Source organism: Diceros bicornis, chromosome 39 (genome assembly GCF_020826845.1).
Source record: "Diceros bicornis minor isolate mBicDic1 chromosome 39, mDicBic1.mat.cur, whole genome shotgun sequence".
NCBI lineage: Eukaryota > Metazoa > Chordata > Mammalia > Perissodactyla > Rhinocerotidae > Diceros > Diceros bicornis.
Genome location: NC_080778.1, coordinates 24,957,219 through 24,976,178, shown reverse-complemented (window position 1 = coordinate 24,976,178; position 18,960 = coordinate 24,957,219). Strand labels below are relative to the sequence as shown.

At 39.3% G+C, this 18,960-nt stretch overlaps 1 protein-coding gene across 1 annotated transcript in view; it reads right to left on the bottom strand.

Moving 5' to 3' along the window:
* GRM1 (glutamate metabotropic receptor 1) overlaps window positions 1-11,606 on the bottom strand; it is a 392,786-nt gene extending 381,180 nt beyond the window's left edge. Inside the window, 4 exon segments of the mRNA XM_058534236.1 lie at window positions 9,754-10,608; window positions 10,611-10,730; window positions 10,733-10,768; window positions 11,381-11,606. Coding sequence (XP_058390219.1) covers window positions 9,754-10,608; window positions 10,611-10,730; window positions 10,733-10,768; window positions 11,381-11,606 — 1,237 coding nt within the window.
* Window positions 11,607-18,960: the final 7,354 nt, after the last annotated feature.

The window sequence follows — 18,960 nt, the reverse complement described above, 5'->3', positions numbered from 1 at the left end:
CTTCCAATCTTACTACTTTTCTTAATCTGTCCTTTCCAAAGTGTTCAGGATGCCCTTTCCAAAATATAAATCTGATCACATTTCATCCCCGTTTGAAATCTTTCACTGGCCCACCATGCTTACAAAATAGAATCTACATTCCTTGGTTTGACAAGACTGTCCCTTCGTGACCTAGTCCTTTCTTTCCTTTTCAGCTTGATCCTTCCCCACTCCTTTTCCCTGAACATATATTCCAGAATGAGTGATACATTTAGGGTTCCTGAGCATATTTTGTTTTCAAAATCAATACTTTTACTCCTGTTCATTCCTCTGTCTCCCTCTTGATCAACCTGAATGGTATCACTATATGGTGAGCTTCTTGATAGAGGGATTATAGTTCATCTATCTCAGGGCATCAGAGACTACAGCAGATGGCCTGGCCCAGAGAAGGTGCTCACTAAACATATATTTAATTAAGATAGAGATCTGAACATCTCTTTTTCTTTACCAACAGAGTAATAGTCGTTGACCAAAAAGTGAAAATAACATAACATACTTATTTATCCAGGAAAAGAGGATATTATTTGTTTATTGTAAGCTGTTTCTCGTTTCAATATCCTCTGTAAACAGTTTCTTCTCTTGAAAATACTGTCAGCAATTTGTTTATTGATCTTTTTTGTTCTACCTTTTCCAACATGCAAATTATAAAATTTGTAGAGCACCGCAGAGAACAGAGGAAACTGCCTCAGAGCCTCGAGCAATAGCTGCAGAATAAGCTGTTCAACCAAAGGGCTTTCACTTAGGGCCACATTCTATAGATGCAATTGTTGTAAAGGAAGAGAATGAGAAGCTGAATGGTCTGCTCCAAGATAGCAAATCAGCAAGATATATCTCTTCTGTCTTTATTTGCACACTCTCACCCCAGAACACATATGTATTTACATTATGCAGGCTCACCTAGACTAAGGACGTCTTCTTATTTAAGGTTACAATAGCTCGACAACAATAATGACATCTTCCATTTATCTAGCTCTATACACAGCACTGTCTCATCTCATCTGCACCATAAACTTAAGGGATCATTTTTGCATATTTTACCCTGATGGGTCTCTAAGCATGGCTGATTCCATGCACCCTTTGGGTCAATCTTATCCCTGACCCCTGGAATCCAATCCTAGCCATCTTTTTCTGATTTTCTCATCCTTACTCACTATACACCACCCCTGGTTACTTGTTGTAGAGATGGTACCACAGAGTTGTCCGAGCAAATGTGATCTCCTGCTCTTGAACACAGCCCTCACAGAACTGGAATCTTTTCTTCTTTCATTAAAAAACAAAAGGTGCTCCTTTCTAGTCTTTATTTTTCTGCACTGAAGCAGCTGGAAAAAATGACAAACTTATAATCTTCTCGACTAAAGTTTTATGTCAGGTAGACACTTTCAGTTGGAAATTCATTTTCTCTGAGAAAGGGGCTTTATTACGAGATGGTGACAAGCACAAATATGGAGGTAGAGTTGCTCAGATCTAGGGGAGAATCAGATCAAGTAAGAAAATGGCTTAATCCAGACTTTCCAGGGAAATGTGGAGAGCAGGTGAGTTGGCAGTAACAGACGTTGGAGAGAAGAGGCTTCTGTTGTTCAGAGGCTTTCTGGTTCTTAAGAGCTCAGAGACAGAACAGTTCTTGGTGATATCAAGGTGCAGACTGTGGTCAGAGTGAGTAGATTGCTGAAGTGAAGGTAAAGGACATAGAGTTGAGATCAATGAACTCTGAGGATAGGTATCAGTGGGTCACACACAGGAATGTTGGAGTCACCTATAGGATGGCAAGTGTTGACACTGAAAGAAAGACTACCAGCAGTGAGAATGAGTTTTCAGTGATAGAAGAGTAGCTTGGAAGCTACTAAATGACAGCAGCAAGGTTGGGAAGAGTATAGCTGGGCTGGAGGATATAAACCTCACAGGACAGAGGAATGTACGTTGGTGGATCATGTGATTTAAAAACAAACAAACCAGCCTTGGTTTAAGAAAGTATCTAACACAAAGTTGAATTAGTCCTAGCTTTGTTACTAATGAATTTTATGGTCTTGGGCAAGTCATTTTACTTTCCTGGGCCTTTTTTTTTCTCATTTGTAACATGAGAAAGGTTGCTAAAATCTATAGCACATGCTGCACTTTTATCTTCACTGTGAATTTCATTTTTATCTTATGTTACTAGATTTTGGGTTCAAAAATCTACATCTGATTAACTGATTTCATGCACTTGCTCAATCTTCATCAGCTAAGAAAGGCTAATACGTTAAGAATCCATCTCTTTGGCGGCAGTATAACAAAAACAGGTAAAAGCTAGTTATACATACCATCTCCTTGTTCTGTGAAACACTGCCATAAGGTAAATAATATGGTAGTGATTATCATTTTCATTTTACAAATGAAACTTAGATAAACGTACAGTATTTCCCATAATCTTTTGTGCATTTATTTTTTTAAAAGTGATTAAATGTACTTTTTTGTAACCCATGAGCCTATAGCTACCTTTATATTTCTATGGCTCTTCCAACAGACTGTGGGACCCTTTAGGATAATAATAGTAATAACAATAATAATAGTTCTTATTCTTTTAATTTATGTATTCTTAGCATCAAGACCAGTGTCTGACACATAGTAGGCACGTGTTTATCAATGAATAAATGGTCATGTCTTCATTAGAAAGCAAAATAAGTTACTTGGTAATCAAAGAACTGCTCCTCAAAATCTTCTTGTACTTCAATTGCCAATTAAGGCCTTCATCTGAATCACTGAGATCATTGCCTTAAATCTTCACTTTGTTGGCCATGAAGTGACCAACATAGATAATCCTAAAATTGATAAATGAGGATTTCTGATCACCAATTTTCTGCTTGAGCCAATCAATTCTCTTCATAAAAACATTAATGCTATATTTGGTACCATAATGCCTTAAGTTTAAGAAAGCAGAACTTCCCATGAGACTGAAGAAAATGAAAATTCAAATTTTTCACGTAAATTAAGATTTAAAATGTTGTGGACTTTCATAGAGAACAATTAGGCATTAAAAATAAGTAGGACTTGCACACACAAATTACTCAAATATTTCTACATACTTTTAAAATCTAATGACAGCTCTTTGATGGGTAAGGTAGCCACATCATTTTGACAATGCTCTATGTTTCAGCTTGACTCTGGGTTTCAACTACAGCTTCCCTGAAAACTGACAACCGTCTCCTCCTGAGATGTCACTTAATCTAATATCAGAACAGCACGCACTGTGAGTTGTTTTTCCAGTGGTGGTAGGTGCTCACTGAACTACTGTGTCCTCGACTGGCTTCCCAGCTCTCTCTCATGACACCACTCCAGCCACTGACCAGAAAGTAACTAAAGATTCACGAAACGGTCATTGTATATTAGCTCCATAAATCACTAGGGGAACAATTTTAGTGCCTGAAAGAGGAATAGCAATTGCCAAGCCACATGATAGAAACATAAAATAGAAGTTGCCACCACCATCTACCCTATGCCAGCCGGCTACTTATAATACATATTCCAAAGCAAACGAGTCACAGGGTGATTGATGGTATGGCAGAAGAATGAAGAAGAGTTCAAGCTTTCTCAAAACAATAAAGCTGGGTTTTTTTTTTTTTTTCATCTTTGTGTTTCACCTTAATCCTTTGCACATAGTAACTGTTCACTAAACACTGATTAAATAACTTAGAAAATGGTTTAAGTCTAGTCAGTACAGGAAGAAATAACAAAGGTCGAAACTCAAAAGTATGGCAATCTGGAGCCATTTTTGGTAGGAATAAACAGCTTTATATTTTTCAATGGGCTTCAAGATTACCACTGTAGCCCAGCACGTGTAACAGTTGACATTCACAATGATTACTTTGTATATTCAAGAAAAGTGTCTATTAAATTCAGCACTCTTTAAAAGAGGTCAGGGAACAATGTGATATAGTTTGCAAAGATCACCTTGTAAAATATTTAAAATGTATAAGGTTGGAGTTTAAACAGGCCAACTCTCAAGTACCCAGGTAAGTCAGCTGGAGAATGAAGGTTCTGGGTAAACAAGGCTTTACTTGGATGTGAACACTTATTTTAAATCACACATAGAGTCCCTCATTACTATCCCTGGCTTTTCTTTTGTCTGCGCACCCACTCTTGCTAATAATGTATGTGTTCTTAGCCAAAGTTCACATCAGATTGGACATATTAAATCTTAGTCCACACTGTTTAAACCGAAAGAATCATGGTTTTGAAACCTACTCATCACAAGCCTGTTAATTACACCAAAATTCTGCTCGTCCACTAGGACTGCAAAACTGAAGGTAGGTTCGATGCCTCTGTCCTTGACTCTTTGGTACATCAAATTCTCCCATAAAGAATTCCTTTGGAGCAACCTTTATTCTTCCCAATTATTTTAACAGCCTAGTACCTAGAGTTCTACAATAACTCATTTTTTCATAGTTAGTTTTCCCCTTCCCCATCCAATGGATCTCCCCTACACACGTCAGTAAGAATTCACTTTCTTTTAATTATCTCTGAATCACATCAAACTCTGCTTAGACACATTTTTCTTGACACCAAAGCTCTTTGGCACGTGCTACAAGATTCTCCATTATTTGTCCTTCATACAATAAAGACACACAGAATGATAGAATACAAGAAACCACATTTGGGTTGCTACCTTTATCATTAGTTCCTGGCCCAAATTCTCCACTCCAGCCAAGCAGACCTGCTTACTTTATCCCTCATAGGAACATTCTTACTACGGCTCTATCTTTTACAAATGCCGTGTTCAAAAAACACCACTAATCAAAATTCCGTTTTCTCTAGCTTTTTTCTAGCAAATTACACTCCCCAATATATTCTTTCAGTGTTCCCTAAAGATTTATAAACTCGTGTTTCTAAATGTCTGTACTGTAATGATTTATTTTTACTTGTTTTACACATGTTCAAACTGTACTCCCTTTACAGTGTAAAGCACTTAGTAACAGAGACCAAGTCTTCAAATTTCACATATGCAGTTTTTGGTACAGTAAATCTTCAATTAGAGTTGAATATCTGTTGTTATGGCTTTTTATTTAAACTGCTTATATTTATTTATTTATCTATAAAGTGGTACAGTATGGAAAAGCATACTGTCAAGAGAATTCACACCAGACTTAGTGACCACCAGAGTCAGCTAGGAAGTAGTTTGCTGGTGAGGGGCTGAGGGACTTTACACTCGACGCTCTCTTACTCAGTTTTAACGTATATAATTAAATCCTAAGGGCATAAAGCTGGTCCTAAGGTGATGCTAAGATGAATTAAATAATCAAAATCCCAGAACTTACTGATAAGACAGATTTAAGCTAATGATTTTACATTTAAAAGGAAACATGAAACAAAGTCCTACTCTTAGATATGATAACGATAACAATATTAATAACTGCTCAAACATAAAAGGAAGGAGATATGGCCTAGTAGAAGCATATATTTTTTAAAAGACTTTTGGATAATAATTTATCTAAGATCTACTTGAGTTATCTATGAGGATGAGGGAACTAAAAACTAGAACATATGGGTGAAGACACTGGTGAGGTATGGCATACAAGAGAGAGGATGGCATAAAAGAGAGAGGATGGCATAAAGGAGAGAGGATTCGCTGAAGACAAACATCACATGGAAGAGAAATTTAAATTGTTTTGGATAACTTTCTGTAGTTGATGGAGAAGTGGTAGAAATTTCAGAGTCAGGTCGTTATGTAGGAAAACAGACTAATAGGTGAAATTCTGCTTCTGAATTTAAGTCCTACATTCTCCCACTCTCATTAGAAACCCTAATCACATTCGGGAAACTTGGCGCATGTGGGAACTGCTTCTTGGCAGAGACCTAACAGTGGTGTTTTCAGCATCTTTAATTGGTTGGCCTAAATTACCTTTCAAGGCACTCTTATTCCTTATTTTGTGATAAAATAGAGCAATTTGTTAAGATAACTTATTGTGAAATAGTTTGAAATCAAGATAAGAAAGGTAGAGAGAATGCTGCTGGTGCATACATGGGAAATAAGATATTTAGTAGAAGCAAAATTCTTATACGTAATGTCATTAGCTAAAGTAATAGTTAATTGATGTATTTCTGACTTAGAGGGATTTTCCTCTGATGCCATTAGACTTTCAAAGCAAGTTTTATATCAAATAGAAAAAAAGCTTCTAAAAAGAAAAAGATCAGATTTTGGGGGGAAAAAAGCCAAAAAAGTCCAATTTCATATAAAATGTAAGCAAGTGGCAAAAAAAGGTGCACCACAATGAAAATGTAACTGTAAATAAAAGGGGACCTTAGAGTAAAGTGCCTCTTATAACAGCATCACTAAACCCCTTATCATATCAATGCTCATCTGACGCTGAGAAAAAATACTAAGAGAGAAAGGCTAAAAACAAACGACAATGTATCCCATCCAAAAAAAACTTTTTGAAGCTGCTACTCAAAGAATGTTCTTTATTGGCCTTGCTCAATGCTTTGAATTTAATCAACTAGAATTATTTTTAAGTACTGTTTTCTACAACCTTGTGAAATGATAAATTTGGTTTTTGATGAAGAATCTGGATTTTATCAGAAGGATGGAATACGGTGTCCTTGACCGAGATATTCTTCACAGAAGTAGGCTATTTTTGTATTCCATGCTTAGCATATTTAAAGGGACGCATTCCAGGTGAGCAGCTTGCTCCGAAGTGCACTCAATTTTTGTCTGTGGATAAGGCTCTATGGCGTCAGGACCCACCTTTTGACAGATCCTATTTCAATATTCCTCTCAGGAACCAATCCCGAAAAATTTCTGGAGAGCATATTGCAGGTAACTTGGGCATTGATTCTCTTTTATGCCAGGTAAACTGACAGTTGTCATGGGCAGAGGACAGGTGTGACACAAATGATGTGGTAGAAGATTGAAAAGCGTGTAAAAGAATATAACAAGTGAATTCTACTGGTTAAAAAAGAATACTTCCAAGCTTAACTTCAATATAAAATGAAATAATAAAGGGATATAAAAACAATTGGGAAATTCAAAGAATAGGATGCTCCATCTATGATTTTAAAGTCCATCAAAACTAACCATAGAAATAAAAGTACACTAGTCTAGTCACTCGTACTTTTGATGTTAACTATACTAGGCTAGCTTCTAATAAAAGAAATCGTGATGATAAATTGACTAGAAAAATGGCTACTTTGGAAAGGAGAGGTGAAGGTCACTGGAGGTCCCAGAATTTCTAAGCTCCAAATTGCTAGTATCCAGACAAATTGGATTCCTTCCTGAATAGTGCCCAGATGGCAGAGACAACACTAGTTACGTGGTCTTAGCTGCTTTTTGACAGGGAACTGTCACCAGTAGGTGACCCCATCAGTCTGAAGGCAGGAAAATTACTAAATGATGCAAGAAGGTGCCTGCACACCAGTACACCCTGGGTCCCTGGGAAGCAGGAGGGAAGAGCCTCAGGAAACCAGAATTTCAGTTGGCGACTGTACAAAGGAGGCTGCTATATTTATTTGCAGATAGAAGAAAATAAAAGCAAACTGGTTTCCACAAATATTATGTCTAATAAGAGAAGAAACAAATTATCTTCGAGAAGAAATAAGATATACGTAAAAGGAAGGCGAATGGCATAATCTCTTGCTTATAAAATAGACACCCAAATTAGCTGTGATACTGTTCTATGAACACAGTCTAGTCTGCAATCAGCTACTATAATAGTCTGGAGACATTGTCTCTGCCACGCAACACCAATCAGAAGGCAGAAAGGAAACAAAGTAATCCAAACCAACACGAAGGGGAAATTTTAATATGAGCCCTTCCTCAACGAAATTGGCAAACACAAGTCCAACTAATTTTCCAAAAACATAATTCTAGTTGACGGAAAGCAACCCACTATTAGCAATTATTTTTAGCAAAGTGATGCAATTGGAAAACAGATTGAAGAGGGGAGTCTTTTCTCCTTTCCTTTCCACCCCAAAAATAAAATATTATAATAAAATATGGAAAATAAAATGACTGTGTAAAAATGATGAAGTATTATTTCTTCTTGAAGGATGACTTTACTCTTCTAATATCTATAATCAATTACCTAACTCAATGGAGGGATAATTATTAAATATTTAAATAAATCACATTCAATCTAGATTTTGCCATTCCCTTTTAGAGAGATCTATCTAAGGCTGACAATGAATGCATCTTTAACTTGTGCTTTCAAGATGTTCCATCTAAGCACCACGGGAAACTATATTAAATGATAAAATGTAGGAAATTAACATTAAATATTAAAATGTAAGGGATTAACATCACAACTTAAATTTGTGTCTTAAAAAAGTGATATGAAATTTTGTTGAAAAAGAGCTATGCAGTTCACTATTAAAAATCAAGATTCAGAAACATGAGTCAGTTGTTAGAAGTCACAGTATTGCAGCAGAAAGTTTTTTTCCAAAAGCAAACTCCAAAATTATAATGTTTAATTATACATTATTTTTGTTTGTCCTGAAAACTTTGCTCCTTTTATAAACTAAAGCATCAGTTTTCATTAACAATAACCATATAACCACTTCAGCAAGAATGCTTCCTAATTTCTATAAAAAGACTTCACACCAGTTACTGAATATTGTGTAACTGTTAAAAGAACATGAAGTCATGCTTATGGCCTTTCTTTTTAAAATTTGATATTGAGAAATATGAATGCAGCAATACTCTCAAAATTCTCTTCCATATACCAGCATACACATGTGAATTGTCCTAGACATTAATTTATAACCAAAGCCTCAGTTTCTTCAAAAACCTAACAAGGGTGTTAAGAGCAGATGACTTAGAAGTCTCATTTTATCCAAAAATCTATATAAGCTAAGATGAAGAGAGTAGAGAAAATCTTTATATAAGAAATTCTTTGAGAATTCACATCTGTAAGATTCTGTGAAAATCAAAGTTTTTAACCTCAGGTAAATCTATTTCATTTTTAAAAGCCATTTTAAATCTAATATCTTCTACCTTTTAGTAGTAATTTATAATTGGCCTAATTTTAAATTCCAATGAGCAGTCATTGTGTTAGAAGAAAAGGACTAGAAACCAAAACTGAAATCCAAGAGGTCATCGGTACTATTTCTCATAAAACAAGACAATTCTTGGGGGGAGTGAGGGCTTCTGGACAATTTTAACATATGTAGTAGGAAAAAAATAAATAAGTGATTTAAATGATTTACTCTTCTTTTGTATCTAAGGCACCCCAGAATGTAAAATGTAAGTTTCTGATATACTGAGGGAGAGGACTGCATTAATCCAACATTCACAGGTAAGTTGTGGATGTGTAAGAAGCCCTTTGAGCTGTTCAAGACAAGACAAAGCTTTCAAGTCCAATTTAGGACTTGAAATACTAATCATATACAATCACACGGGATTAGTCTACTAAGTGTGGAAAATTGTAGCCAGTCACTTAAGGGTAGTGTTACACCTACAAGGGCAAACAGACACATAAATCCAGAAACTACAGTTGGCTACTATTCATGGAGAGTTTGGTATCTTTTTGGTTCTTACTATCCTCAGAAACACCTGGGACATGGTTTTCCTACACTGTAATTACAAGAGAATGAGGGAAAAAAGCAATGCCTGAGTGGGCATGTACTGAGAAGGGAAAAGTCTGTTCCCACCGTGCTGGAAACAAACAGGGACCATATTATGATCCCAAGTGCACATCATGCAATGCCCTGGCTTGCTGGGCACATGTCTTTCCCAAACGCAATGCCTACCTTCCGTGTGGACTGCAGAGACATAGGTCCAATTGTAACGCTTGACTATGTCAAGCATCGCCCTTGCCTGCAAAGTGTCAGAGGGCACAACCCGCAGGAAGTATTTGTACAAAGTTTTGTCACTCAGGTCGATGCTTGTGGCAGAATAGGCGATCTGGGGGATATCGAAGAGCTGAAGAAGGTTCTGCACCTGAATGGCCACGGAGCTGGAGCCCGGGCCGATCACGCCCGCGATGGGCTTCTTAGTCCTGCCTGGAGGGAGGGACTGGCCGTCAGGCAGGCACCGATTGAGCCCCTCCCTCTCATCTCGCATGGAAATCAGAGAGTCCCTGATGAACTCAATGCTCTGCTCCAGAGCCACGGACGAGTGCCAGCAGGAGTCCCGGATCTCGCTGCCCAGGGTGATGTTGGGCAGGAGGACCGGGTCCGCGTTAATCTCATCCAACGTGTGGAACATGGCCTCCACTCTCTGGATGCCGTACTGCTCCCTGATCTCCCCGCACTTCCTCTCGGGCACCTTCTCGGCCGGAGGCTGGTGGTGGACAGAGAAGAGGGCCCCAATGATGACGTCTCCGTCCATTCTGGCCACCGAGCGCTGAGACGAGGCTCCCGCCAGCAACACTGTTCTGCTGGGGCCTCCGGGGAGAAGGGATCTCTCCAGAAAGACCGCTGGGAAGAAAACCAAGAGAAGCCAGACCATTGCGCCGAGGACGCGGCGCACAGCGGCCGGCCGCGTTCCCGCGCTGGTCCCGCCAGCCGGCTCTGGGCGCGCACCGCGGAGGCGCCCGACGCCTGCCTCTGCTGCCCCGGTCCCGCTCGCCAACACCGCGCGTCCAACGCCTTCGCCGCCCGCACCCCGCCTCCTTCCCTTCCGCCGCCGCCTCCGGGTCCTCCACGACCTCCTCCGCGCCCTGGCGGCGTTTCTAGGGGAATTCGAGTCCCCTTCTCCACCGGTGCATCAAGGTAAACTGATGAAAGTACAACGGGCGTCGTGGCGGCAGCGGGGAGCTGGACGCTGCCAACAAAAGAAGAAGGAAAAGCTCTGTTATCACAGGACCTGTGTCAAAACTCCGGGGTTAGTGATGTTAATAGTTGCCCGGTCCATTCCATTTCAGCACATCATGATATTGGCTGGAGGGACAGCTTCGGAGGCAGCTCTGGTCAAGGCAGAAGGTGGTGCGCCTTGCCCCCAGTGCCCTCCTCCGTTCCCGGAGGAGCAGAGTCCCGCCAACCCCCCACCCCCACCCCCAGCTTTAAGTCTCTTCCCGGCCCCCAAATACCCATTATGCTTACTGACTTGAGGGGGAAGGGGAAAGAGAGGGGAGGAGGAGCTAGGTCTTTCAACCTAAGAGAACTTTCCGGATTTGAAAAGATTAACTTTTTCCCAGAAGAAATTTGGAGACTCATTATGAAGGTGGAAGCGCTACTTCAAAATGAACGCGAACGAGGAGTGCACCTTTTATTTTAACTTTGAGGGGTTGGAGAGACCCTAACATGCAACCCAAGTAGTAAATATAAATTTACCAGCTTGAGGAAATCCATATTAGTTACTAAGGCAACGCCTGGTAAAGTCTCTGCGTGTCGGATTTTGGTACGTCCCCCTCCCCACTCCAAGAAGTCAGCTTACTGTGGAGATTCAGGGAGCAAGGGTGCAGATAAGGTAACTTGTTCCCGCCATGGAGGAGGGAGGGAGGGGGTGGAGGGTCCCCTGCACTCGCCTAAATCGAGACCTTTGGCTTTGCATAGTTGCTAGAAAGGGAAGGGAGGGGAGCTTCCAGGTTGCTCTCGCGGCCGCAGCTCAGCCCGGACGCCTTCAGAACCCTGGACAGTGCTAGGTCCAGCTGCGGAGACATTCCCCCGCAGGGCCTGGAGCAGACGCTTTGACCAGCGAGTTGCAATTCTTTGACCCCACCCCCACCCCCACCCCCAACTTCGTTCTTTCAACCCCCTTCCCTGCCTTCTTTAGCCCCCCCACACACCACACACACACACACACACACACACACACACACACACACACACACCCCTCCCCTCGCCTTCCCACCAGCCCTCCATCCCCATTCTCTTCGCCTTGCAGCCAGCGCTCCTGCAAGTATATTCAAACCTGACCGCTTCGGGGGCAGAGGCGCCAAATCTCAGCCGCCTGCGGGGCTGAAGTTGGCTCCCTCTCTCGTCCCTCCCCGGCTTCGTTTCTCAAGGTGAGAGTCGGAGGAGAAAGGAGCTAAGGGAGCGGGCGCGGAGCAAGAGCAGAGGAGGTGAGGCAGGCAAAAAGAGGAAGACAACCCAGGCATCCATGGGTCCTGAGCATCCCGGGGATGCGAGACGAAAAGAAATAAGCGACGATGCCCCTGGGATCAGAAAGAAAATCCCAATGGATTGGGGCTGTGTCTGCCACTATGTGTGGGTTTCACCGCCGGGAGGTGTCTGCTCACCTGGGTCTGCTTGGAGAATTTGGACTTGAGATGCACCTGAGTCCGGGTAGACAGCGCTGTGGTCCCCGGGCCAGAGCACCGCGGCCAGGCTCGGTTCGCAGACGCCTCAGCTCTAATCCAGACGGTGCAAGGATGCGATCTGGGCTGTACACTAGTGCCCTCTTTCTTCAGCACTATTCTACCGCAAGGAAAAAAGAGGGAGGGGGAGGGAAAAATTAAAAAACAGGTCACCCAAGGCTTGTCTATTATCCCGTGCATAAAAAGCAGTTGTTTAATGGACGGGGGAGGGAAGAAAAGCTGAGGAGAAGTGAGGCATATTCATTCCCTTCCTATCGGAGGGTTCTTACAGAAGCCGCTGGATGTGTGGATGGTCAGGTCTGGTGACAGGGGTGGGGAACCGCTTAGGCTGCTATAGGTGGATATTCCTTGTGTATATTTCAGGGATTCAAATACATTTTCTCTTCCTGGAAGTAAAGCCTCTACTGAGGGAAATACATGTGTAGGCATCTAAAGAGGCTCTATTAGTAGGTTGCAAGAGAAAGAGAGAAAAGGCTGCAAGGGGTGGGAGTAGGGGGAGGAGGGCGATGCACATCATGAATCAAGGTAAGCCGAATGAAGAGAGGTAAATCTTGGCTGCATTTTCCAGGTCAAGATGTAACTAAATTGAGAATGAGAGGCAGGTCGCATGAAAACACTGGAGTGAAAAACACTTATCCAAATTCCTCCCAGGCTGCCATCGCCCTCCCCACGGGTCTACAGTGTTGCTTCTCACTGTGCGAAAAGTGGAAGTTAGATCACATTCCTCTGGGAACATGTTGGCTGAGCAGAATGTGTCCCAGCTTCTTCAGAGGAGAAAGACAAGTGACAGTGTGCTTTCCACTCTTGCTCAAAGCTTTCTATTTGTGTCATCTGCAGAGAAGAGAGATCAGCTTATGTGGGTCCCTTTATAATTGCCTTGCTCATGTCATCATTATTCTGTGGAACATTGCCATGTCGGGCTGGAGGGGACAAAGTACATGAGGCAGTTTTAAATACTCTTTAGTGTGTTTCATGTAACTTAGGAAAGGAAATGATGCCTCCAGTCAAGAACGGAAGCTCTTTATTATTCTAGTTCTGGTCTTTTTCTCCAAGTGTCAAATTTGTCTGGATTTTTCTTAGACAATGTAAAGAGGATAGAATTTTTTTTCTTTTTTCACAAATAATTCACTGAACCAAGTATAGACCCTTTAGACCTTAAAGATCTCAGTTATGGAAGTAATCATATGTTTACTCAAGGAAAATAGGAAGAGGTAAGTTTGCATCTTCACACCCAGGGTAAAATAGTTCTCTGCCTGTACCACTAGGAATATGGCTGCTCTAAGAAGAGCAAGCCAAAGGTGTTCACAGTGTCCCATAGTATCTCACTTCCTCTAATAGTCATTTAAGTTCCATTTTAGATAACACCTATCTGGTAAAATAAGTCCAAAACATGATTTTCCTAGAATATTTCATAGATATAGTGACTATACAAAGATTTCTGTGCATATATAAACCATTAAATATGATTTGCAGGATAAAAGAAAGTAATGTCTCTGAAGTCCACATTTAGTTTCAAGATGTGTTCCTCAAAGTTGAATATTTTTAATATATTGCCTTGATGTAGTTTAGAAAAAGATTCTGCTACTGAAGGAATAATTAATGTTCAGATTTATTTGTTCTCAATACAGTCCAAGTAAAAACTACACATTCAGGCTAGCTGAAACAAATCATTTTAAAGAGAAAGAACTTGGGGATCATAACATAGAAGATTTATGTACATGCATATCATATATTAGAGGTGTTAAATAAAAATTTAATTTCAAATGTATTGATTTGAAATTATCAATTAAATTTATTGATAATTATTAAGATTGAGCTTTAGAAGGGCAAAAATAAGGCAAGAAGAAGGCATTGAGGAAGAAGAAGACAAGGTCATCCAAATATGCTTTCTCTGTCTGGAAATTAAGACTTTACCAAGGGAGGCAGGATGTAATAGATGTGCAGACAACTAAGGGAAGGTTCCATTAGTAGGATTAAAGAAAATTACTAAAAGAATGAGTTACATACAAATTAACAGATATAAATGAATACACTAATCTATAAGAGTTTAAAGAATGTTGAAGGTGCATAAATTCAGAAGTGCTGTCAGTATGAATATTCATTCAGTGCTGGTAAGGTAGTATATTACACTCAGTATGTGATTTGTAGCAGGGTAGAGAGTGTTGAATATTTTGATTTGGGAAACATATTTAACACAATATGCAGTGGAGATCAAGCAAAAGAATATCCAACATGTTATCTCAAGACAGTGATCTAATGTTCTCCTGTTAACAAAAAGGACAACAAAATGCTCATCATACTTATATGGTAATAAAACAAATATTACCCATATACTAAATTGTGATCACTCTCCTTTGGAATGTGTGCACAATTTTCATTGCTCTCCAATCATAAAGGACATCCTAGAGTAACTGATCTAGAATATAAGCAAGCAAAAGGACGTAAAGGTTTCCACGTAAAATCAGTTGATAATTCATACTCTTCAAATGAGAAAAGTAAGAAGTAAGTGAGAATAAGATTTTACAAAAAGAAAGAAATGGATAAGTTAAGCACACAATCCAAATTATAGTGTACTCTAGTGGGTGTCTTGAAAAGTAAAGTTTACACAGTTATTGAAATATGAAAGTGAAGTATACACAAGAGGTAATAAACTCATTACTGTAGAGGTAGTACTGACTGAAAATAGAAATGGGATCAAAGAATGTCTTTGTAGAAAATTGATTTGTGGAAAATTGATATGTAATATATTACTAAGGGAATATGATGATGTTCAAGGTAGATCAATGTTGTGGAGAGTGAACACCATGCTTTTCCATAAAATACCATGCTCCGTGGACAGTTGATTTAATCTAATATGACATTTCTTACATTCTTATGTTTAATTCATGGGTTCAGCAGGATAATTCAAGCCCCAGTGAGAATTTCCGGTTTATTTATCCAATTTGGCTATCTACATTGCTTAAATCAAGACAGGAATTGCCACATCTTCATTGGACCTTATGCTCTGAAGCAAAGGCAGTAAAAATTGTAAAATAAAACCTCTTTCTTTCAGAAACTCAAAACATTTTCACAAAACATTAACAAAGTAAACAAAATAGTTTAAAAGAACTAAAATAAGCCCAACTTTCATATATATTCAATCGTTTTATTGGCTGATTAATGAGGCTATAACCACAGATGCAGAGATTGGACCAAAAGTATCAGCTTCCAAGAGCAATGAGAACTCATCAATGGCTCTGTGGACTCAAGCAGATGGACTGGAAAATATACATTTGGCCATATACTGTTCTGCCACAGCTGTCCAAACATTTATTTTTAAAGTATTAAAATACAATTGAGGAGAATAAGCCAAACACAATTATTCTGGAAGCACAATGAGGGCCACAGTTATTGTCTGTTTTATTCCCTGCTGTATTCCCAGTGTCTGAAACAATGTCTGTTTCATGATAGGTGCTAAAATATTTGTTGAATAAAGGAATGGATATGTTGTCCCTGAACAGTAATAATATCATCTTATTGTAATGCCTCTCTTAAGAAGATCAAAGCCAGGTAGCTTACAGATGTTTCTAATTTCTTCTTCATCTGATGTAGGGAGAGAAATTATCGTGCAACTATTTCTTGAGTGCAAGTAACTAGCCTAATTAGTATTAAACCATTTAGAAACATATTTATACTACAAACTTTATTGCACGTGAAATACTGAAATGTGTTCCAAATGTGAAGAAACCATTTTCATTACTGTACTGCATGTATCAACCAAAAGTGAATGAAACTTAGAAATTTTATAAAGGTAAAAAGAAGATAATACATAAATGGAAGCTAATCTTTATCCAGTGTTGTGGCTGTATGGTTCGAAAACAACCATTTGAAAAGATTCTCAGAAACATCATATGAGATGCATAAAATAGGCTTATTATCCTAGTCCAATAGATGGGGAAATTGAGGCACCAAGAAATCTTTTATTTGCCTGAGCTTAGTGAACAAATTAAGTGCCACATCACACTACCTTTATTCCAAATTCATGAGTTCACAAAAACCAGTCATATGAAATGAGCTAAGTGTTGCTTATTTTCATTTTTCCTTAAGCTTTGAACTGATGCTCTCTTCTTAGAAAATACTTAAGTAATAAAGAAAAGGAATTTGAATTTGAAAGGAATTTGGGCCTTTCATCTGTTGAGGGCATAACCGTTACAGGTGATTGTTCTATTTGCTTAAAATAGCTATCTTTTATAACAGTTCTAATAACGACAGTAACCTACTTGTACAGTCTCACAGTCAACTTTTGAACAATTAAGCAAGAAAAGTACCTAAATTTTCAGACCCAATAAGAGCCTTCATTAGAAAAGGCTTTATCTTACTACACTTTCACCTACACAACATATTAAATTATTATTTCTGTTTAAACAGCAATATGTTGTATTCTTGCTTAACTGGAACAGAAAATCTACAACATGGTTGTTATCCATCCAGTACACACCAAAATATTGATCCACCTAAAACACAGCCCTTATCCTTTCCATTGCATGGCTCAAAACCTTCAGTATATCCCAGCTGCCAATACAATAATGTCTAAATTCCTTAACCTGGCACCCAAAGTCCATTCAGGGGTTCATGGAAGGAAAACATGTTAGCTATTCATAACCGACTCTTCCCTTCCCTAAAGCAGGGAAAGTCAGAGGTGAGGAGCAGACCAGAGAAAGAGAACTCTGAATATGCCCCAGGGATTATCTGAAGAAGGAAGGCATATTTTTTAAAGTTTCCTAGGTAATTCCAATGTGACCCTTAATTGAAAGTCACTGATAAAATTTCATCCCATTCTTCTACTCATACTTTTTCTAACCAAGTAAGACTTGCATTTTCCCACACCTCAGCTCATACCTCTCACTCCACAAGAAAATATTCACCCATCTTTCATTTCTTTTATATGTATTTGCCCTTCTTTAAAGTTCCATTTCAAATTCAACTTATCCATGAAAGCTTTCAGTTCTGAAGGAAATCATGAAAAAGTGCTTATTTAGCACTGTTTGTTTTTGTGGGGTTTTTTTGTTGTTGTTAGGAGATCAGGCCTACGCTAACATCTGCCGATCCTCCTCTTTTTTTTTTTTGTGGAGGAAGACTGGTCCTGGGCTAACATCCTTGCCCATCTTCCTCCACCTTATATGGGATGCCGCCACAGCATGGCTTGCCAAGCAGTGCGTCAGTGTGTGCTGGGGATGCGAACCCGCATACCCTGGGCTGCTGCAGCAGCGCGCACGCACTTAACCGCTTGTGCCACCGGGCCAGAAAGACTTTTATAAGATTGCTCATAGCAGCTTTATCCATAACAGACAACAACTGGAAACAACTCAAATATCTATCAACAAAGAAATGGATAAACAAATTGCAGTGTCTTCATGCAATAGAACACTATTACACAATAGAAAAGAACACATCACAGATACGTGCAACCACATGGATGAATCTCGGAAACATTATTTTAAGTAAAAGACACCAGCGTACGTACTGTTTGATTCCGTTTATATAAAATTCAAGTGCAGTCACACTTATCTACACAAATATAAATCAGAAGAGTGGTTACCTTTGAGTGACGAGGGAAATTAACTGGAAAGAAGCAAGGGAATTTTCTGGAGTGATAGAAATGTTTCATATTTTGACTGAAATATTACGCGGGTATATACATTTTTCAAAATTCTGGGAATTGTACCCTTAAGATCTGTGTGTTTTACTGTATGTAAATCACATCTCAATAAGATTGGATAATGAAAACACATTGTTGCAAGTGAGAGATGATGATGAACTAAACTAAGGCATTGGCAGTGAGGGTGGATAAAAAGGCAAAAGTTAGAGGGATACCAATAGAAATGGAGTGCAGTGGAGATAGCGTGAAAAATAAGTCAAAATGGTTCCCCACTTTGGAATTCAGTGCAATTTAGCAGATAGTGGTGCCATTTACTGAAAAAGAAAATATAGGAGAAAGAAGAGTTATGGAGTAGGGGAGATGATGAGTTTCATTTGAGACCCATTAAAGTGCATATGAGACACCCCAGAGGAATTGCCCCCATAAGCAATTATGTATACAAGGGTAGGAGTAAGAAATGAGATATGTATCAAAGAAATATCTGTGAGGAAAGTTGGCATAAATTAAATTACAGGAGTTGGTAAGATGGCCCACGGAATATCCAGAGAAAAGAAAAAAAATCGCAATTATGGTAAAAGTAGAGAAATCGGAGCCCACAAAGTTGATTGAGAAGGAGCAGCAGAAATAGATGAAAAAATAATAAGTGTAAAGTCAAAGAACCAGTGACAAAGCGTCCTTCAGGAAGGAGGGAGTAGCCAAGAGTAGTAAGAACTGAAGAGAGGTAAGAAAGCAATGGACCAAAAATAGTTCTTTGGATTTATCAAAAAGTAGCTCAATGATGAGATTATAAAAGCAGTTTTAGGAGAAGGAGTGGCATCAGATTGCGGGGAATGACAGGGAGGAAATAGAAAATGAGTCATAACTGTTTTCAAATCTCTCAATGTCTCTACATTTATTTACCAATAACTGTACTATGATAAGAATAACTGCACACACACACATATACACACACATGGGATTCTGCACACAAATGATAGTTATTGTTTGAGATTTACAGTTATACTTCTGTAATTGCCCAAAGATAAAGACTTTCATTCTAAGAAAAAAATTGTGCCAGTA